Source organism: Physeter macrocephalus, chromosome 14 (genome assembly GCF_002837175.3).
Source record: "Physeter macrocephalus isolate SW-GA chromosome 14, ASM283717v5, whole genome shotgun sequence".
Taxonomy (NCBI): Eukaryota; Metazoa; Chordata; class Mammalia; order Artiodactyla; family Physeteridae; genus Physeter; species Physeter macrocephalus.
In genome coordinates, this window is record NC_041227.1 from 66718712 (window position 1) to 66740687 (window position 21976).

Sequence of the window (21976 nt, forward strand, 5' to 3'; positions counted from 1 at the left end):
GTGGGAGGGCAGAGCGGGGGGAGACAGGCTGTGCCCGGGGGCGGGCAGGGCCGGATCACAAAGGCCTTGAGTGCCAGGCAAGCGCTCTGGAACTTGGGGTTAGGGCTTTGGTTGGGCCGTGCCAGGGGGTCCTCAGGAAGTCCATGCTGGCGTCACGGCAGGGGAGACTGGCAGCAGGAGGGCAGTGTCCCAGCGGCAGGTGCTCAGAGCTTCCTTGACACCTGCATGGTGTGACCCTGCCTGGCCTTGACCGCCCAGCCACCCGCCCGGACAGGCGGAGGGCCACAGCGTGCTGCTCTGCTTTGGGCCCCTGGCCTCCGTTCCCCCTTGTCCGGAACAGCACTGTGGAGGATCTCCTTCCTCCCGGGAGTGCAGCCTCGGAGGGCGTGTCAGCCCGGAGCCCTTCCTGCACCTGCATCTTGAGGGCGCATCAGGAGGATGAGCAGAACAGCCGGAGCTGCTGTGCAGTGGCAGCCCCCCCACCGTGACCGGGGAATGGGTCTGACCCGCCGGAATCCCCGAGTCCAGGGTCCATCTCTTCTAGACCGGTTCTCCTGCCTTGCTGTCAGCAAGCTTCCTCAGACCCTCCCAAGAAACCCCTTTTCTGGGTAAGCTGGCTGGGGCTGGTTTCGGTGGCGTGCCTGGCACACAGCTGCACCCGCCTGCCTGCCGGTCAGGGCTCCCACAGGGCTTCACCAAGGCTTGTATTTGCCTGCAGAAGGCTGGCCGGGGGCCGGGCTGGCTCACGGCTGCACGCCTCTCGCTGCCTGGGGGCGGGCCTCAGGGCCCAGGCCGGACCTGGGTCCCACCCCACAGCCTGTTGAGGCAGGTGAATCGGGCAGAGCGTCCTTGCCTGCACGGGTGGAGGACACCCCACCCTTTGGGCGCCCATATTCATTCCCTCTCTCCCTGGTAATATCGTCTTCAATTTGCTTAGAGAACCTCCTCCTCGCTCAGCCACGTGGCTCGGGAGGGGCTGCCCTACTCACGGCTCAGAGGTGGCCCAGGCCGAGAGTGCCGATTGGATTATCCCACCCTCCCCCACAGGTATCCAGATCGGATGTTTGCTGGGATGGGGGAGCCGCTAAATGAGACCCGCCCTCTTCCTCCTGATGGTGGGGCCTGGGTGAGCGAGGCCTGCAGGTATGGCAGCCATTTTGCTACCCTGAAGAAAGAGGCTGGATTTGCTGGAAGACCATGTTTTAGGCGCCAGCGTGAGGCCAACGCTCATGATAACGGGGCAGAGACAGAAATATGGATGCTTGGTGACATCACTGGAACCACTAAGTCAAGCCTCTCCTAAAGGACCCCCTCTGGCCAAGTCCTTCCTTGTTTAAGCCACTCTGAGTTGGGTTTGCTGTCATGACTGAAGGGGCCCTGATTGATTCTGGCGTGGAAGGGAGGCGAGACAGGGAGTTAAAATAGTGCGGCAAGTGTGATGGTCAGAGACACGCGGGGAGGCGAGGGACTGGAGTGGAGGTGGTGACAGCCTAACCAAGATCTAAAGGGTGGACAGGTGTTGCCGGCAAGGGCAGGCCACGAGGGGAGGGCAGGCAGGCGGGGGAGACGTGTGCGCAGAGGCCTGGCGGCGAGGAACACGATGGTTCGTTCAGGGACAGAAAGAAATGCCGTGCCCTGGAGAGTAGCGGGGGAGAGGGGCTGAGGTACACGGGGCCCCATTGCGTGGCCCGGGCCCGCGGGCAAGGGCCGTCAGCAGGGGCACGCCAGGCCGCCTGGCACGGTGGGAAGGTGACTCCGCGGGAGAAGCCTGGAGCCGGTGGGCGACGCCGTTCAGGCCGGTGCGTCTTGGGCCAAGGAGGGTGCAGCCCTGGGGGCGTCGGGGGGCCAAGGCCCCCACAAGCCCAAGTCGGGCCGGCCAGTGTGGGTGGGACAGGTGACCACAGCTGGGGACCGAAGGCAAAGCCGCCGGGAGCAAGTGGCCTCGGACGGTGCCGGGCGGAAGGAGCTCTGCCAGCCTCACTCCGGAGCCCAAGCTGAGGGGCTCCCAACTCTCAGTGAGCTCCAGGAAAGGGGGGCACACGACCACAGACGAGGCCGAGGTGGCTGCTTAGTAAGTTTATTCCAAACCTGTTAACTAGTGAACGTAAAAGATAAAGGAGGTGATTCACGTGAAACACGAAACTGATGCCTCTCTTCCAAATGGGGCGCGCCGGTCACTCCCCTGAAGGCGGTGGCCGGCTAGTGCTGCCTGGATCGCAAGGACCTTTTGTTCGATTTGGAGATGCCGGCCTCCCTCTCCTTCTTGGGGTCAAAGACTTCTGCAAGCAGAAAAGGCAGAAGATACTGTGAACCGTGGAGCCGGCTGCCGTCCACAGCCACGTCTGTGCGCCAAGGACTCTGTCCTATGGAACATTCTACTCTCCGGGAAGGCAGAATTAGCCCCAGCTGACAGATAAACAGAGGGAGCTGGGGACACCACTTATACCTCCCCTCCCGAGACAGCTGCCGGGGAGAGAGCCTCGTCTACACCAGACCCTCACATGCCTCAGGACGTCTACCAGGGTCTAGGGAGCCCTGTGGAACAGGGCAAGCAAGCTGGCCTCCACTTAGCGCAGAAGCTGCTTCAGCGTGTGCAGCTCAGGTCCTGCGCACACGTGGCGGCTTTGCTGGAGCACTCCGTCTCCCTGCCCCCCGTGGCCCCTCAGGGCCAGGCACCAGAACCCGGGCACGCTCACAGCCCTGCCAGCCCAGCCGCCCAGAGGCCAGGAGGAGACAGAGGCTTAGGGACACGAACCTGGTATCTCGTGGGGCCAGTAGTCGTTACAGTGGGGGCAGCGCGGCTCCGAATTGGACTGGAAGTACTTGGCCACACAAGGCAAGTGCATCCTGATTCCACAGGTCTCACAGCTTTGACCCTGAAATGAGAAAGGTGATGGCCGTGGAGCCCGCCATGTTCATAAACCTTCAGGAAACTGCAAGGAAAACGTCCCTCAGGCTCAGTATTTTTGTCTTCCAGGCCCCACATTAATAATAAGAACAACCCGTTAAGTCTAACTTAGTGCAGTGGGTTTTAGTAAAGAATCTGACGAATGATCACACGGGGAAAAAGCTCAAGACTCCAAAGGCCAGAGCGTGGCAGCAGGGGCGGCGGGCCAGGCCCTTGGATCAGCAAGGCTGAGTCCCAGGCTCCCAGCACGTGGGGGTCCTGCAGTGGGCGTGAGGGACGGCCGCTTTTCAGAAGGCACTTCAGCAACGTGGAGCAAAGCGTTCAACAGTCGTGTGTGCACTGTGTTCCAGAAATTCCACTCCCAGGAATTCAACCCAAGAAAACAACCAGGTGCCCAAGGATGGATGTGCAAAGCGGCCTATCCCGGTGTAGGTGACGATCGCAAGAAGATAAAAAGGAAACATAAACATCCAGCACCGGTCCAGCTGCTCTGCTCTGCTCTGCTCTGCAGCCCTACAAAGTACACAGGGGAGAACAGATGACGGGGAAACCATGGTTGAGACAGAAAGGTGTTCACCACACAGCTGCCGAGATGATATGGACCACACAGAAGACCTCTGAGAGCCTTATCTGGAAGAAAAGTAGAAAGAGCCCTGGGACCAGAACAGAGGGACCAGGGAGGAGAGGCAGGCCTTCGTGTGCTCATCCTCGGACACTTGTGAGGAGACACCCATCTTCTGCTCACGCTGGAGGAAGGCCTGGGGCCCAGAGTGAGAGTTCTAGAAAGTGCCCGCCCCCGGCCCTGCGGTACCTGGATGAGGAGGCTGTGGCAGATGGTGCAGACCTTCACGGCGTCGGGGTACGTCTCCCGGATGTACTGCTCCATCTCCAGGATGGCCCGGCCGTGCAGGGTGAACTCCCCTTCCTTCTGCAGGGACACAACAGGAAGTGGCATCTTTTACGAAACTGGCACACCTGGCCCTCTTCCCACCCTGTATCTCTGCTCCCATGGCCCGAGGCCCAGAAACGGGGAGAGGTCCACACGCCCCTCGCCGCACAGGCTTTCACCAACCCCAGTCAACAGGCATCCATGCCGGCCTCTTGCAGAGCCTCTAGCGGGGAAAACTTAGGAAACCGAGGCAAGGACCCCCGCCCCCCCATCTTCTTAGCACCTTCCTTGTGCCTTCACAGACGGGAATCACGGATCTTGCGCGGCAGCCCCACGTGTGAGGCCTGCCCAGCCCCCCAGGTGAGGACAGAGGCCGGGAAAGGGAGGCAGTGATCCCACGGCGTGAACTCCACCCCCTACCCAAGTGCCCACTTCCTCCTCCTCCCCAGCGCCCCCCAGCCCCACCCCCAGGGAGCAGCACAGCAGGTGCCCCCAGCCCTGCTGCCTGGAGCCTCCCAGGGGACCATCCATGATCACTTCCAGCCGCGCCACTTTATGGACAACCCTGGAGACGGTCCAGGGAGGCCCCCGGCGTGGCTGGGTGGCATGGCTGGTGGGGCCTCCCGGTTCCCCCAACCAGACACGGTGGAAAGCCAGGACGTACAGAAAACCTGGCTGCGGTAACTGCCCTACGGCCAGCTCACAGGGCAGAGGCAGGGGTCAGAGAGGCCCACGGACGTTTATTCATGAAAGCCGACTAGTGAAGCGGGAGGCGAACCTCTTAACCATGTTCGTTCCCCTCCGCTGCCCGCGCTGGGGGAGGAGGACCTGCCGGTGGGGCTCCTGGGCAAAGGGCACTGGGGGGCCAGTGGGCAGGCCAACGTCGCAGGCCTTGCAGGAGAAGCTGCTACTGGAGCCTGTGGCTGCTGGGTCAGCCCGGCGCTCCTTCGTGTCTCCGCTCTTCTCCACCTGACGCCTGCAACGAGCGGGGGCCCGTTTCTCCCACTTCACACCCCTTCCCAACCGTAACCCAGCCAGGAAGTGCATTCACTCTGGGCCTCCAGTGGCAGGCGGGTGACCACCCACAGGGAGACGTGGCAAATGGGTGGAGTCAGAGGGCAGGAGCGCTGACTGCAGAGAGCCGGGCGGGCAGGCAGGATGCAGCCCGGGGACTCTCACAAGTGGACGGGGGCCCAGCACGAGGCACTGGTGTCCCGCGCCGCAGGCTGTCAGGCCAGCCAGGAAGTGGACAGGAGCTCTGTGCCCTTCAGGTGCTGGGCACGGGAGGGCGGGCCTCCCGGGCTGTCTTGGGTCCTGTGGCTGCTACCTTCTCAAAAGCTCCCCAGTCCGTAACAACGCTCCATCTCCACGGCCACCCTCACCCTCCTGACCGCCCTCTGGGCCCACCCTTGCCCCTCTGCAACCCTCTCCAGCGACCTGAGCTCTGCGAGGCCCAGCCCTGTGATGCTCAGCCGTTCTTAGGCTGAAGAACCGAACCCCGTACGCCCACCTCCAGGCGCACCTTGTCCCCTCTTCCAGAGCGCAGCCGTAGCCCCTGCGCCCACCGCGCCCCCCCTTCCAGAGCGCAGCCGTAGCCCCTGCGCCCACCGCCCCCTCGGGCACAGGCTGCTCCTTCTGCCCTGGACCGTGCTCCCCACCCCGGTCCAGGTGCCTCCTGTCCAGCCTTCAGCTGAGTGTCGCTTCCTCTGCAGAGGGCGGGTTCCTCTGTTAGCGCTGTCATAAAACCCTGTTCCCTCTCTATCCGTAACTCTACTTCAGCGAGATGCGGGGCTGACCTCCGGCTCCCTCCCCAGACCGTGAGCCGCCCGGTTTTGCTCACTCTGTGTCCCCAGCACGGCTGTGATAAACGTCTAAGGGAAGAGTTAAGTAGCCCTTGCATCGATCCCAAGGAGGAACGCCCAAGGCTGGGGTGAGCAAGTTCAAGTTCAGAGTCAGGCTCGAGTTGCAGTTACTAAACGTCTTCTAGCTGCCTGAAACTGTGCCCGGTGCTTACTGTTCACGACCCCACTCATCCTCGGGGCCCCGTCACCGGGACAGGCGGCCTGCCCTGGATCTCCAAGGAAGACCCAAACCCAAGTGATCTCCCAGGCCTCACAGCCATCCTTTGAGCTGGGATCTTGCAGCGGGGACTGGTCCCTAGGGTGTGCAGAGATGCAGCTGCCAGCAGACACCCAAGCTCCAAGGATCCACGCTTTCTCTGAGGCCTCCTCCATATCTTGGGGCCTCGCCTGCTGACCCTGACCACCCCCCACTCCAGGGCCCCCCGAGGGGCTGCATAGGTGCCTCAGCACCTCCGTACCCTGTGCAAGGCCAGGGCGGACAGAGCCTTGCGCAGGGTACCGGGCGTGGGGTACCGGGCAGGGCTCTCCAGGTACTTTCGTCACGAAGTGCCACCAGGTGACATTCCCCCACAGCATGGCTTCTGAGGAAAGTCCCGTTTCTGGGAGGCTGAGGACGAGACTCAGACATGGTCCCTCCGGTCAAGGTGCTGCCCCAGGAAGGCTGGTCGCGGGGCTGGCCAGCACTCACCTCGCAGCCCCTCAGCTGCTCCTCGAAAGTGCCACAGAACTCACGGCCACGCCCATGCCGACCACTAAAGAAAGCACTCCACCCTCGCGACAAAAACACTGCGCGCCACCACCGTCCTCATCCCTCATCCTTCGGTCGGGAAACAGGCTCAGAGGCGAGAAACCACCGCCAGAGGTACTGGCAAGGCCAGAGGAGGACCCTGGGGGTGTCTCACCACCACGCCCTCCCCCTCCTCCCGGGTCTGTTCCTTTGTCCACACGAGGCCGGAGGGGTCAGTCAGCACAGGGGCTCCCCGGAGGCCGTCGGGGCTGCGGAGGCCGGCGCTCAGGGAACCCCCAGCCCTGGAAGGACGCACCAGCATCTCCACTTCACTGAGGAAGAAGCAGAGAGCACGGGAGGCAGGGCCCAAGGCAAGTCCAGCGGACCCCAGAGGCGTTCTTTCCTTCTGTCGTCCCTGCTCTGGGCAGCAAAGCAGCAGTCCCGACGAAGTCGAGCACGCAGCCCTGCGCTGTGGTGGGACGGCACCTGCGTGTGCTAGACGCACACGACCGCCCTGGGGCCCAAAGCCGGGCACAGAGGCTGCGCCTGCGTAGTGGAGGGCGAGCTTCAGGGACATGACGGGCGTTCGTATCCACACGGTCCCGTATGAATACTGGTATTTCCTAATCTACGAGGCTTTCTTGTATTATTTGGGGGGCAAGTTTTAGATAAATGCTGTTCCTCTGGAATTTCATCTACCCACCCGGTCACGGCTCAGGAAGTAGCACCTCCAGGAGTGATGCAGTACAGCGATGCAGTCACACTCCCCGCCCTCAGAAAGCCTGGCCCGAGGACAGAGCATGGTCAGTTATGACCCGAGCTGCCCGAGAACATTCCATATTGCCAGATCCACCCCACAGAGGAAGAAAAACTGTGACAAAGCAATTGATGGGGACCTGCAGTCACCCAAGCTGGGGCCTGAACGTGGCTCTGCCACTTGCCGGGTGTGGGACTTCACCATCACGGAGCTGCAATGGGTTCAGCTACAAAACAGAGCTAAGGGGCTCCCCGCCCTCACAGGGTGGCTGGGAGGACCCAAGCACATGCTGCGCAGACACGCCCAGAGAATGCTGGCACCCACTAGCAGCTCCCCCTTCCCCCGCCCTCGCCACCGTGACCTCTTCAGACATTTCCTCCCATCAGGCAAGTACCTCAGGCACTGACTGGTCAGACTACCAGGGCGCGCCCAGCCTCTGAGATCAGTAACTCAGAACATTGTGGCCAGGACTCCAGAAGTGAGCTCCACCCCAAAAGGAAGTGAAGCATCATGTCACCACAGTAGCGGCCTCCAGCCACGGGGCTGGCCACCAAATGAGGAAGTTGAGGGACTATCTCGGCACGTCCTGCCCAGACACAGGCCCCCAAGGGCCAGGGCTGTGGTGCGCGAGGCAGCGCCGAGCCCGTCTGACTCGGGCTTCTTGGAAACGGTGGTGCATTTGTGGAAAAAGAACTGAAACATGCGACTGTTCCAGCCAACAGAATTAGACACAGGGTGTCGAGAAACCTGAACCTCTTCCAGATTCCTACAGCTCCTCTCCAAATGCTTGTCTACACGTCCTCTTCGCTCTTTAAGGGCCACCATCTCAGTGAAAGAACCCCACAGCGCTGGCCCTGGATAATGTGACGCTGGCAACGAAAACCAGGACGGGGACAGTGATTCCTGTGAGGGCCCAGCACTGGGACCCGACACACACCGGCTCGCCCCGCTCCTCACACACCCGGAGGCGCACGCTGTCACCCCGCCCCCCACAGGAACGCGGGGGCACCTGCACCGGGGCTCAGGCCCAGGGCTGACGCTAGTGCCGTGCCCCTGCCCGCCATACTACATGGCCTGCCTGGGGAGCAGAGTCTGGGGCCCACGGCTCTGCCACTTCCAGCTGGGGCTCCCCCAGGTCACGTGAATGAACAGGAGGTTCCAGTCCTCCTCGCAGGGTCACTGTGGGCCTCAAAGCAGAGAAGGGACTCAAACGGGCCTGGCTCAACAGACGTCCGTTAGATACAATACGGTTTTGGAGGAAAAACTGTGATTCATTCTAAAAAGTGAGCCAAGCTGGAAAATCCACGGCACGAAGTACCTCAATCAGCCATTTGTTTTGTACGAACTTCTGCAGCACATGCTCGGCCTCCTTCTTCCTCATCTTCTTGCCTTTAAGCTGATCAACCAGGTTCAAAATATTTGTGGAAGATGCAAAGCCAGTTTCTGAATCAATAATCAGTTCCAACTGGAAGAAAGAGATACCACATTCATCTATTAAACTGGCAAAAACAACTTTCAAGCAATAATACCAATTCTGGCAGGGGTGCAGTGAAACTATTCACATCACAGGCAGAACTGTAGGACTCTTCAGGAAAATAACAATAATATGCATCCAAAGCCATAAACAGTTTTGACCCAAAAGTCTCTCCTGTAACACCATCCCAAATGAATGACCTTAATGCCCCCCAAATCAAGAAGGGTCACTTCACCTCCCTGAAGATGGAGAAGCTGAGGAATAAATGAATTAGGAAACGGGGCGGCACCCCTCCTACTCAAAGGTGGGCAGGCCATCAGGGCTGGTCTGAGTGGCAGGCTGGAGTCAGGAAGGGCAGGAGAGCAGGGTGGGCCGGTGAGAGAGCACGCTCAGAGCTGCAGAGGCACTGTGGACCCAGGGCCGGGAGAGGCTGGCCGGCCAACCGCCCTAATACGTCTGCCCACAGCAGGGCACAGCCACTGGGAAGACAGGTTTCCTGCACACATAGGTGTGTCTGGCATCTTAGAGCCCAGTTCTCAACCCTGGCTGCTGATCGTCCCCAGAGGAGGCTTAGAAAGGAACGATTCTAGGACTCGGTCGGTCCTCAGAGACTTGGACTCGACAGACCTGAGGCCAGACTGTCTGCGTTGTTTTTACCTCCCCAGTTACTACGGTGCATCCAGAGCTGAGAACCACTGTCTTGACCAGGTGCTCAGCCAGGTGAGTGACAAGGTGGCTGAGTGAACAGCTCCAAAGCCAGGCAGGCAGAGCAGCGCTTCACAAATGTGCCTGTGCACACGGATTGGGGGCCCCTTCTTAGAATGCAGGGTCAGATTCAGCAGTCTGGGTGCGGACTGGGATTCGGCCTTTCTAGCAAGCTCCCGGGCGATGCTGCCGCAGTACCAGGCAGTGACACCTGCTCAGCTGCATCACACACCCAGGAGGCCCACTGCTGCTCAACCAGCTGGGGTCAAACCCAGACCAGCCTTTCTTTCCTAGGCAGCCGTGGCGACCTCCCCAGCAATCACCTGGCAGCTATGAATTCTGGGCGAGGTGCTTGGTGACGTGCCCCTGCAAGGGGCTTTCTCGGGCAGCAGTGGGGACCCTCTAAGATTGCAGTTTCCATTTCCAGTGAAAGACAGGAATTCCCAAAAGAAGCCCAGCTGCTGGGCAAAGGGAGTTACTGTACTTACAGCCTTTCTAAACAGATCCAGCTCATTCTCTGCAAAATCTGAGGCCATTTTAGAAATTGAAGTTGTTGCAAGATTCACCTAAAAAATAAGTCAGCATGAGGGTCAGGCTGTGCCCTTCGCTTGTCAGTTAATTCACTTGTTGGCGCTCTCTCCCTCCCTGCTGCCCTCCCTGCCTTGCCAGTCACGGAGCACCTGTGTCCCGGCACTGCGGGCCACAGGGATAAATTTGTAACCGGTCTTATGTTACAGGCTTAAACCTGTAGCTCAGTCAGTATGTCTCATTTTCAGAGATTTTAGAATTCCCAAGATTGTGCGAGATCTTCCGAACTCAGATAAATTCAGGAAACTTGTCTGCATGCTAATGGAGCTTCAAATACAAAAGGCACTGGGAAGTCTGGCAGTAAATAAATCTGATTTACCGATTTGACCCAGCATTTCCATGTTATCTGACTCTATAACCCTTTCTTCCACGGAACAACGTTTGGGAAACCCTGGGCTGGAGCCCCTTTCTGTGTGGGCCCGCTGGGTAGGAGCCTGATCTCCTCTGACGGCCTAAGGTGGTTCCCGAGCCAGGGATGGGGGGTTTGTATTTCACCTTCCCTAGCTGGGAGGGAAAACCTGAAAACAACAGGAGGCCCCAGATGGGTCTCAGTCCTTAGCGGCCACGCACGTTGTTTCTTTTCCCAGCTTCTATGTCTTGTTCTAAATGAAAGGGCATTTTACCCCTTTCTCCCTCCAAGCCCTTGGTGAGGCGGGTGCACCTGCATTTGCCCCAGCAAGGAGGGCACGGGGCTGTCTCCGCTGCAGTCCCTCACACACATCCACCAGGGGGCTCTGTCTGCACTCACCAGCGCGTAAATGGGTCTCCCGTCATCTTCCGTGACGCCTTTCTTTATCTCGATGTACAAAGACTCCAAGACACTGTTAATGTTGTTGATGAAGTCCTCCAACTTCTCTACGGTAGCATTGCCTGGAAATAAACAGGCAAAAGCAAAAAGGGGAGGGTGCTCCATCAAAAAAAGTGCAGCTTGTTTCAATCCCGCCATCATCCTGAACACGGGACTGCAAAGCCAGAAATGGGCGAAGGCCCTGGCCCTGTTGGGTGAGTGCCAACGCCTGTGGCTTCTTTCTTCCTGGAGCAAAGAGACAGCGCTGTGTAGTAGAAACGCCTGGGAAACGGTATCTGAGCCTGCTGAGGTCTTCCTGTCTTGGCTGGCAGCCCTCGGCCTCCTCCCCGGCCCCAGTTCCCTGCCGCCCGGCCACTGTCCCCACCCGGCACCTCAGTGCAGTGGGCATCACAGCCTGACTCCTCTGTAGAGCCTCTGCCCCTGCCTGTCCTCATGCACGCGTCAGGTCCACCTCTATCCTTCCTCCCTTTATTCGACATCCAAACACACATCGAATACTGACACGCCTGTGCTGGCCCGGGGCTGCGACAGTGAAGAGTAACGACCACAGGGTAAGAACAGCAGCTCACACGGAGCACCCACCCCGGGGAAGGCCCTGATCTGAGTGCTTTTCACGCAGTAATGAACCCATCCTGCCTGCAGAGGGGGGGCTCACTCACCCAGCGTTACACCGCCAGGCACAGCGAGCAGCGGGGAGCCCTTGACAGCATGGCCACAGCCCCTGACCTGTATGCCAGCCGCCTCGTGCTGCCCCTGGTGACACACAAGGCAGCAGCACCCTCTCCGGGGCCATCAGCCTGCCAGAGGAGGGGGTTCGGACAGAGCCCAGGGAGCACCGCAGGGGGCTGGGGTGGATGGACAGCAGACTGGCAGGGGAAGGAAGGACGGCTGGGAGGGCTGCGGCGGCAGCAGCAGGAAGCAGAAGCCAGATGGCCCAGGGCCCCATGGGCTGGGGGGCGTGTGCCCTTCCTCCTGTGGGACATGGGAGCCTCTCAGAGCTGAAGGCAGAGGAGAGACATGGTCAGCCTTGGGTCCTGGAATCACCCTGTTGGACTGTGAGACTTTTTTAAACCAAACGTATGTATTACTGTTTTCACTTATTAAAATAATTAATTCCAAAACATTTGTGCCTTAGAAAAATCACTGTAAGAAAAAAATAGCGGGAAAACAGACAATACAACATTATGTTAAAAACAATAATAAAACCAACAAAACAATATGCAGGAAAAAGGCCAGGAAGGTTACCCACCAAACTGATGAACAAGGCCATTGCTAGGAAGGGAACTAAAATGAGGGGGTCATCCCAGGGCACTTGAACTTTATCTGTTTGGCTTCTTAGAAAGGTACTTGTAAGCTCCTTGTATAGCTAAATATTATGAAAGTTTTAAAAAATAAAAGATCACACTGGTGGCAATGGAGGTCGCAGCCATGTAAAGGCGGCAGCTGTGACACAGGCACGGCATCTGCTGAGGAGGTCGAGAAAAGCTAATGACAAAGACCCGGACAGAAATACTAATACGTGAATCACAGGCGGGATCTAATCTTCCTTTATAAGTAAAGTTGCTTAAGTTAAAGAAAAGAACAAAAGCAATTTAGGGAATTCCCTGGCAGTCCAGTGGTCAGGACTCCGAGCTTTCACTGCCGTGGCCCGGGTTCAGTCCCTGGTCAGGGAATTAAGATCCCTCAAGCCACATGGCGCGACCAAAAAAAACAAAAAACAAAAAACGATGATGAAGAAAGCAATTTAAAGAAAAAATTCGTATTAATAAACAGATGGTACTCGAACGTGGCAAAAATCGTAACGGTAGTGTGATGATGAAATTTGGCCACAGCTGCTGAAACGCTGTGATCAGAGGAGTGAAACACGGTCACATTTCCTGCCTCCGTGGCCCTGCTCACGCGCCCTCCTCCTCACTCCCATCGACCAGTTACGAAAGCCAACTCGCAGGGCACTTTTTTCCACGAGCTGTTCTCTGCTGCCCCGGCAAGAAGTGCCCCCATGCTTTCCTCCGCTCCCACACCACGCAAAGCATCTCGCCCCGGTGTGTGGGGCCAGCTACCACGGACGAGCCACGTTTCCGGCTTGCTGGAGTCACTTCGGCCCCCGCCAAGCACCCGACTCGAACCTGGGAAACTCGGGCACGGGGCCCCCAGGCACCAGGAACCGCCTCCTGCCCACCGACAGGGCCTCTGCCTCGGGAGCCAGCCCGTCCGTCCCAGGTGACGCAGTGGCAAGTCCCACCTCCCTCTGAAAGCGACAATTGACATTTTCCACTGGAAAAGCCTCTCCTGGGTGTCGTTCAGAAGAACGTACTCTGTGGGCAGATCAAAAGCATTCTGCTACCTCAGACTTTCCTCGTCCGCACGGAGATGAGCTAATAGCCGCCCTGCGCTTTCCCCTCTCCCACCACCTCCAGTTTGCTGTCCAGCCTCACTTTTCAGAAACATGAATGTTCTCAATTTAAGAAAAAAAAAAAAGCCCTTCCTACCACTAAGCTTGTAGCAGCCGGGCCGCCTGCTCAGGGGCTTCTGTGGGCTCCAGCGCACAGCAGCCCTGACGGGGGCTCAGCCACAGCCCTCTCCTGGGCGGACCTGCCCGTGCTGCCCACAGATGCCCTGCGCTGCACCATTACCTGGGAATAAGCTGCTCTCCTGTTCAGCCACACTCCCGCCCTAACGACTTCTTGGGTCCACAGAGGCAGCAGCAGGGCCGGCCCAGTCCCGCCCCGCCCCTCTGTGGGCCCCCAGGCCAGCCTCTCCCTTTCTCTCATCCCTGAAGGCCACCTGCCACCTCACGTCCAACCTCACACCAACCTCACACCAACCTCACACGCATCGAGAACACTTCCCTGCAACCCCCTCTCCACCACGCCCGCTCCAAGCAGCCAGCTTCCTGACTGTCTGGCGCCCCAGACGCGTCCCTTCCTGTGCAGGCCTGCCCTGACCACAAAGGATCAGGGTCCCGCGCTCTGTCTCTGTCCTCCCACGGTCCTCAAGCACTTCCTTCCCCATCACACTTTGTTCCAGTTACCAAATCTGGCTGCCCCACTCCCTAAACAGACTCTACCAAAGAGTCTTTCTTTCCCCCATCTGTGTGATTCTGGTGGGAAAACAAATCCCATGTGCAGAAAACCAGAGGGCAGGAACCTGCCGGGGCCAGGTCCCAGGGTCAGCCAACAGTGGGCCAGAACCTGTGCTCGGCCTGTCAGACACCCTCTCAATCTGAGCAAGGGACCAAGGGATGGCGGGAGGTGGTTCCAGCCCAGTCGCTGCAGGGGGAGGGTGGCTTTGGCCGTGAAGTGCTGCTGTGCTTTCCTGTGCCTGGCGCCCTGGGGCTCCGGCCCATTCCCCAGTCTGGCCACCAGCCAGCGCTCAGTCCCGTGTGTTCCTCTCCCAACGGCCTCCCAACACGTTCCTTTGCAGGTTGGCCAGAATTGGGAACTCTTGCTTGCTGCCAAGATCCCTGACATGCCCGTTAAGTGTCAAGGTAACACCAGATCAGTGCTTCCCCAAATCAAGTCTTCAAACCAGCTAATTTTCACTGCTCTGCCCCCTCTCCCTCCCCTCTTCCTGGAGCCCATGGTGGAAAAGCTACAGTTGGCAAATCTGTAGGAACACAGTGGGCCTAAAGTAGTGTCCGAGGATCCATTTGGCCCCAATATCCTATGAGTCCACGGTCATGATACCGTGCGTGAGATAAAGACCATATCACATGATTTTGAGGCAACTATTTCCAGTCTTGGTTCTACCACTTCGAGGGACTTTAGAGAACTAACGAATAACACGGCCCCTCCCTTCAGATCCCGAACCAACTGAGAAAAAAAGATAGGCTTCAGGTAAGTATCAAAATACCAAGTTTTTGCAGGTACAACTGGATCAGAGGCTGGGTCCCTCCACACCAATGACCAGCAGTCAGCAACATGGGATGACCAGCTGTAAGAGATAAAGAACAAGGCCCTGGACCTACCACAGCTGCCTCTTCTCAGAGAGCAAAGAGACACCCTAACCAGGACAATTAGCACCATGGCTGAACCAAGCAAGGGTCTGTAGATCTTTGGTGCCACCTGTGTTCTCTCTCCATGTAAGCAGGGTGTACCTGTGCCTTTCTTATGGGGTGTGGTGAGGTTGCTACTGTTGGGCTGAGAACAACAGGCCTGTAAATGTGGGGCTGTCATCACCTTAGTATGTGCTGAGCACTGCTCATTAGCTTGGCTCATTGCATCACTGCAAGAACACTAACTCCATAAGGTGAGCTGTTATTATCACCTTTACATACCAGAGGTTAAACAACTCGCCCAGCGTTGGAAATGGAGCCCAGGCCAAGCTCCCGGGCAAGAAGCCACACAGCCTCTGTGGAGCACAGTAAGTGTCCTCTGGGAACATTCCCTACCCTAGACCCCACCAAGGTCACATCTACATTCCTCCAGAACTTGGCACTGTGCCTTCAGGGTCACAAAGAGGGACTCGGCCAATACAGAAAGACGGAAAGTGTCTGAGCGGTGCCTGGGAAAGACGCCAGAGGCGGTGCTGACGCCAGAGGGCCGTGCCCCGAGGCCACGTACAGGGGCTGCGCCTGGCCAACATCCATCATTCCTCCAGCCCTGACTACTCGGCCAGGTCACGGGGGTCACACGCGCTGCTGCGGGAGGAGCTAAACTAAAGGCCAAGGACTCAGGAGAGGACAGAATAGCTCTTTCTTCAGCAGGAAATGCCCTTCTTCTGTTGGGGCAATTAAAAAATGGGACTCAGGGCAGTGGACTGGCTGGGGTAGCACTGAGCAAACGGGACACTTCTCTGAGGAGTGAGAGCTGGTTCAACTCATTTTGAGAGGTCGTTTTTTCTGGCCACCACTGTTACCTTCTCTTAAAATAAATTTTAATTTAACCAACAAACCTCTTCTTGTTAATCAGAGTCTCTGCTTCCCAGAAGCCTACTGGAACCCAGGGTTCACTGCATACTTGGGCAGCAGGAAGTCTGCTGCCCTAACTTCTGAGCAACAGATAGTTTTGTTCCAAACCAGGCACCACAGATAGAAAACTTTTAGGCAGAGAAAATACTATTTTAGGCAGAGGAAATAATAGCAAAAAATAAGGCCCCAGGGGGCCAAACCACTTATGGGCCAACTTGCCCCATGAGAGCTCTCTCATCTGATGGGGCCAGCTGGGTGGTCCTCCTGAGCGCTGAGGACGGGGCAGCCCAGGCCCTGGACCAGACATGGGCACTAGGCCACATCAGGCCCGAGAGCAGACCCCTGGGCTGGGAGAGGCTGGCAGGCAGGCACACTGGGCCAGAGAGGTGGGTGAGGGGTCGCGTCCCAGACTAGGGCTTTCACCGCAGTTGCCTGGGGAAGATGATCCCCTCGACACTCAGGTATGTGAGCGGAAAGACGGGAGCTGACAATGGCACTTCCACAGTGCGGTTAGTGAACGGTGCTGGTAAGAGCAGGGACAGAAGGGGAGCGGTCTTTTATGCGGCAGACAGATTAGACAAAGAGTTCTCTCCATCCGTATATCACATCACGACGTGCTAAAGTTCTGCTCCCTGAGAATCTCATCAGACCCTCACGAACGGCCACCAAGGGAGCCAGTATGTGGTACAGTCTGTTTTCCAAAAGAGGAAACCAAGGGTCAGAGAGCGTAAGGACTTATCCCAGACCACAGGGCCGGAAAGTGACAAAGTCCAGGCCAGAAAACAAACATCTGGCCTTCAGTCTGGCACAGTGACAAAAGGAACTGAGCATTCATTAAAAAAAAAATTCTTACTCAGATATGCAATGAGGTCTGAGAATTATGTCAAAATGATATGGGGGTAAGTAATCAGGAGCACAGATAAAACAAGATTAGTCGTGAGTTAACATTTTAACTGGGTGATGTGTACATGAGGCTGCGTTGTATTATTCTACCTTTCTTTCTCCATAATAAAAGGTTAAAAAAATATTTCAACGCTCAACAGCATAACTTGATGCCTTAACCCCCAGGAGTCTGAATCAAAAAGAGAAAAATGGTAGCGTCTTGTGACAACGGAGGTTATTAGCTCAGGGCTCTGACTGTAAGCTAGATCCCAATGACACTCCACCAGTTTTCAAATTCTGGTGTGGGCTAGAGCCCTGCCGTAACGAGACATGGTGACTGCAGAGGCCACTCCGTCCCCTGACCCACCGGATAAGCGGCTGTGGTTTCTCAGAAGCTGGACTGCAAACAACTCGAAGGAACAGACTGTGTCACACACATTCTTCTGAGAGACCGAATATACAAACGGACAATAAACGTTATAGAAACAGGGCTCCGATCCACAATCTGCAGCAACCAGCCCAGGGAACCAACCCACCACCTAGAGTAACCAGCCCAGGAAGCCAGCCTGCTACCTATAAGTTAGACCTGTAGGAGGTCAGACCACTATCTCTAGCAACCAGCTCAGGAAGCCAGCCATAACCTCTGTAATAATTGGCTCAAAATGACCAGGTCTTGGGCTTCCCTGGTGGTGCAGTGGTTAAGAATCCGCCTGCCAATGCAGGGGACACGGGTTCGAGCCCTGGTCCGGGAAGATCCCACATGCCGCGGAGCAACTAAGCCCGTGCACCACAACTACTGAGCCTACACTCTAGAGCCTGCGAGCCACAACTACTGAGCCCGAGTGCCGCAACTACTGAAGCCCGCGCGCCTAGAGCCTGTGCTCCACAACAAGAGAAGTCACTGCAATGAGACGCCCGCGCACCGCAATGAAGAGTAGCCCCCGCTTGCCGCAACTAGAGAAAGCCCACGCGCAGCAACAAAGACCCAATGTGGCCAAAAATAAATAGTATTAAAAAAAAAATGACCAGGTCTTGATTAATAACTGACAGCTTCCCTAATTTTTGTCCCTGCTTCCAACTTAGGACCAACCAGAGAAAGCCAGGTGTGCTCCCCCAACCAATCACAGCCTGCCCTGCTTCTAGACTGCCCGCCTCCAGCTTCCCGAGCTGACGGCCTCCAATCAGGGCACAGCTGAAGCCTTCCCTCTGTTCCTCTATACAGCTTTCCCACTCCTCTGCCTGCCAGCAAGTCTCCAAAACACAAGTCCCCCTGTTAGAGCAAGCTCTGAATAAACAGCCCTTGCCTGTTCTCATCTGAGTGGTCTTCACTTATGTCCACACTCTGTACACGTGGGACTTGGTTCAGCACCCTGTTCCTGGCAGGGGTGAGGAAGGTGGCTAAAAGGCACGAGCAGGCCCGTGGTGCCATCAGAAAGATGACTCTGGCCACTTTCGTCCAGCTCACTGCAGCCCTCCTCTGAGTCCCCAGCACCTTGCCCCTGGAGTGTGACACAGCCTCCTCCAGCCTCCCAGCGTCTACCCTAGCCCCCCACCCGTCCTCCACATGCAGCCAGGGTGAAGCCAGATACCTGCACCACCACCACCAACCTGGAAGCCACCAGTGGCTCCCGTGGGCCCCCTCGCTCTACTCTCAGTCCCGCTGGCCTTCCTGTCACTCACACCCCCACTCAGCACCTGCACTCGTGATCTCCTTCCACGAGGATTTCTGAGAAAATCCCAGCATGAGAAATGCAGGCTATGGTCTACATAACAATTCCTGTCACCCTACTTACCAACATCCTGGATCTTCTGAGGTGAGTTCCCACCCCCAACCCCAGCCCCAGGATCTGAGAGTAGATGGTAGGGGGAGTGACATACAGGAAGGAAGGGGCAGCAAGGCGCATGCACTGGACATGGAGCAGGAAGTACTCTGTGCCAGGCGCTTCACCTAAGTTCCCTGTTTAACACTCATGACTTTTTCATGAGGTAGGTAAGATCTCCTCTATAAAACAGAAAGCGGAGACTCAGAAAGTGAAGAAAACAAATTTTCCCAAGTCCCTGATTTGAACCTGTGTCTTCAAGAAATGGCTTGCCCATTCCTGCCAGTGGTGTGTGTGGTAATCCTGCTGAAGAATCCACTCCCAGTCCTCCCACACACCCACACACCCTCCCTCGTGCTTGGGAGCCAGCACAAAGCACTTCCTGGAGCAAATGAAGCCCACACTTTGGGAGAGCGTGGAGCACACACAGGCCCCGGCTCAGCAAATCCACACTGGCCTGGAAGGACTGCTGGGGACCATCTCGCCCCTGGGTTCCTGTGCCACACAGTCGTCAAGGGCCAGCTGGAACCTGGACACAGCGAGTCCTTCAAGAGCCAGAGATGTGAAAGCCGCAAGAGTTTGTTTCCCCGTGTCTGCAGAGCTTCCAGAACCCAAAGACTCTGGTCTGAGCATATCACAACTGCCCGTTATGAAATTCTGTATGTTGAAAAATTCATCAAGTTGCGTTTGAGATGTTACTTTTCATGCTAATTTTATGGCACTTTTCAGTTATGGTCACCAGCCTAATCCCCCTTGATTAACTGGAAAGGCAAGCAGGCTGACAGCGGTAAGCTTATTAACTGTTCATCATGGCCAAAGGGGAGAAATGTACAATGAAATCATTAAAAGCAGGAGGAAAACTTATTTGGAGGCAGCGTCTAATCATCGCTGAGTCCTCCTTGGAAAGAGAAGGTGCGTATAAATGTGACTCAGATACAGGATGGACTAAACTGAAAGGTGGACAGCATCACTGCCTCACCACTAACACGTGCCACCCAACGATGAGCCTGAGCCCTGAGGCCTGCAGAGACAACAGCGCAGATGCGGTCAGGTAAATCCGCATGAGAAAAACAAAGCTAGAAGAGGGCAGATGAGAGGTTTGACAAAAACGGAAAACACCTATCACCCATAATGTCCCTCTGGCACTGAGCCCCCTAATCTATTTTTGGTTCATGCGCTTCAGTTCACTGGTGTTTTGCCTGAACATCACATTGCTTATTCTGCTCGCTGAGATAATGTGAAGTCTTAATTTTTTAATCTAAGATTTCAGATATTCTACCTAATTTGTCCTGAGGACAAACTGTATGTGACAACTAAATGTGACACATGACTCTGGGGTGGATCCTTTGCTAAAAAAGACAATATTGGGACAACTGGAGAAACCCCAATGGGGTCTGTGGACTAGATGATAGTGATGGATCAATGTTAATGTCAGATTTTAATGGTTATCCTGCGGTTATTCAGGAGAATGTCTCTGCTAGAAGGAAACACACCCTACAGAATGTAGGGGTGATGGAATTTCAAATTGGTAACCTACTCTTAAATGATTCAGGGGGGAAAAAGTTCTTTGTACAATTCTTACAACTCTCCTGTGAGTTTGGAACTATTTCAAAATAAAAAAATAAATTTAAAAAGCAACCCTAGGAGCTTCAGGCAAGGCAGGCCCTCAAAGAATCGGGCACTGACTCAGAAGGCAGTGCTGGGGCCCAGAGCCATTGTGTGAGAAGGGGCTATACAGCACACCAGACTCCCAGGGGTTTCTGCTTCCTGCTTTGTAAGACGAGGAGGCTGGACCCAGTGATCCCCTAAAACCCAACTTGTTCAACCAAACAGAACCAGAAAGAGCAGCCCCAAAATAGTTTAACAAGGCGAATAACTTTGAGAGACTCGTTGCCATGAAACCGTGGGTTGCGGCAACTTCCTGCTTCTGCCCAGTAAAGCCACATGATCAATGACACACATTCCAACCCAGAGTCAGGTTCAGGTTCAGGGCCCCCTCAAGCCCCGAGCTGGGCAACACCATTCCCCGACAACATCATCAGGAATACCTACTTCCCAAGGGGACCTGGGCCTCCTTCAAAGGCTTCAAAATTCAGGCTTCCATGTTTATTTTGTTTTAAGGAAATTGAACTAATGAAATTTCCGTAACTACTTGCCAACTCTCTTGGGAGTCAGACTTCAAGAAGGGGGCCTCTCCAGGTAAGCCCTGGATACAGAAAGGATACTTTTCCTGAATGCTGCATCTATTTCCTTAGAGTCCCACAAAGATGACACAGGGCCTTGTGAGACCAAGAGAATGAGCGACATTTTGGAAACCTGTTTATCCCTCTACATGGATACTTACAGGCCGCGGAGCACATGCCACACGTTATATTCATGAAGCTCTGGGGTTTAGTGACAATCAAGGTTACACAGCTACCAAGTAGCAAAGTAGGTTTAAATGCAGATTTTTTTTTTAAACAGCTTTGTTGAGGCATAATTGACATACGATTTTTAAAGGGTACAATTTACTAAGTTATGACACGCATGTACACTCTTTTAAAAAATTTTTTCTTGCTTATTTTTTTATAAATTTATTTATTTATTTATTTTTGGCTGCATTGGGTCTTCGTTGCAGTGCGCAGTCTTCTCATTGCTGTGGCTTCTCTTGTTGCAGAGCACGGGTCCTAGGTGCACAGACTTCAGTAGCTGTGGCGCACAGGCTTAGTTGCTCTGTGGCATGTGGCATCTTCTCGGACCAGGGCTCAAACCCGTGTCCCCTGCGTTGGCAGGAAGATTCTCAACCACTGCGCCACCAGGGAAGTCCCAACACGTATACACTCTTGAAACCATCACCACAGTCAAGATAATAAGCATATCCATCACTCCCTAAAAGTCTCCTCATGTCTCTGTGTAATCCCTCTCTCCCACCCCTCACAACTCTCCACTATACCATCCCCAGGCAACCACTGAACTACTTTCTGTCACTATAGCCATATATGCGTTGTCTAGAATTGTTTATATATGGGTTCATACAGTATATACTTTCCTTTGTTTGGCTTCTCCACTGGACATGACCATTTTGAGATTCATTCATATTGTAGCAGGAAGCAATGGTTCATTCCTTTTTATTGCTAAGTAGTAGCCCATCAGATGGATAACACCACAGTCTATCAGTTTGCCTACTGATGGAACAAGTAGGTTTTTTTCAGTTTGGGGCCATTACAAGTAAACCTACTCTGAAGACTTACGTGCAAGCCTTTCTGTGGACATGTATCTTCGTTTCTCTTGAGTCTAAAAACAAGTACATGAGAGAGAAACGGCTGTGTCAAGAAACTGCCACACTGTTTTTCAAAATGGCTATATCATTTTACACCCAATGGCAGATGAGAGCTCCAGTTCTTCCACTGTCTCGCCAACACGATACACACAGTCTGTTAAATTGTAGCCATTCTGATAGGTGTGTAAGAGTCTCTCATTGTGGTTTTAGTTTGCATTTCCCTAAGGTCTAATGACAGGCTGAGCATCTTTTCATGTGCTCATCTGCCATCCACATAACTTCTTTTTTTTTTTTTTTTTTTGGTGGTATGCGGGCCTCCCTCTGCTGTGGCCTCTCCCGTTGCAGAGGACAGGCTCCGGACGCGCAGGCTCAGCGGCCATGGCTCACG

General features: G+C 55.5%; 1 protein-coding gene across 2 annotated transcripts in view; it reads right to left on the reverse strand.

Moving 5' to 3' along the window:
* Positions 1-2063: 2063 nt before the first annotated feature.
* The window catches only part of NSMCE1 (NSE1 homolog, SMC5-SMC6 complex component), a 36134-nt gene continuing 16221 nt past the window's right edge, over positions 2064-21976 (reverse strand). For both annotated transcript variants that reach the window (XM_007122986.3, XM_055089927.1), the window contains exons 3-8: positions 10659-10780; positions 9811-9888; positions 8462-8608; positions 3720-3836; positions 2756-2876; positions 2064-2279 (exon numbers count right to left, since the gene is read on the reverse strand). In XM_007122986.3, coding sequence (XP_007123048.1) covers positions 2200-2279; positions 2756-2876; positions 3720-3836; positions 8462-8608; positions 9811-9888; positions 10659-10780 — 665 coding nt within the window. In that variant the 3' untranslated portion in view covers positions 2064-2199. The remainder of the gene's footprint in view (positions 2280-2755; positions 2877-3719; positions 3837-8461; positions 8609-9810; positions 9889-10658; positions 10781-21976) is intronic.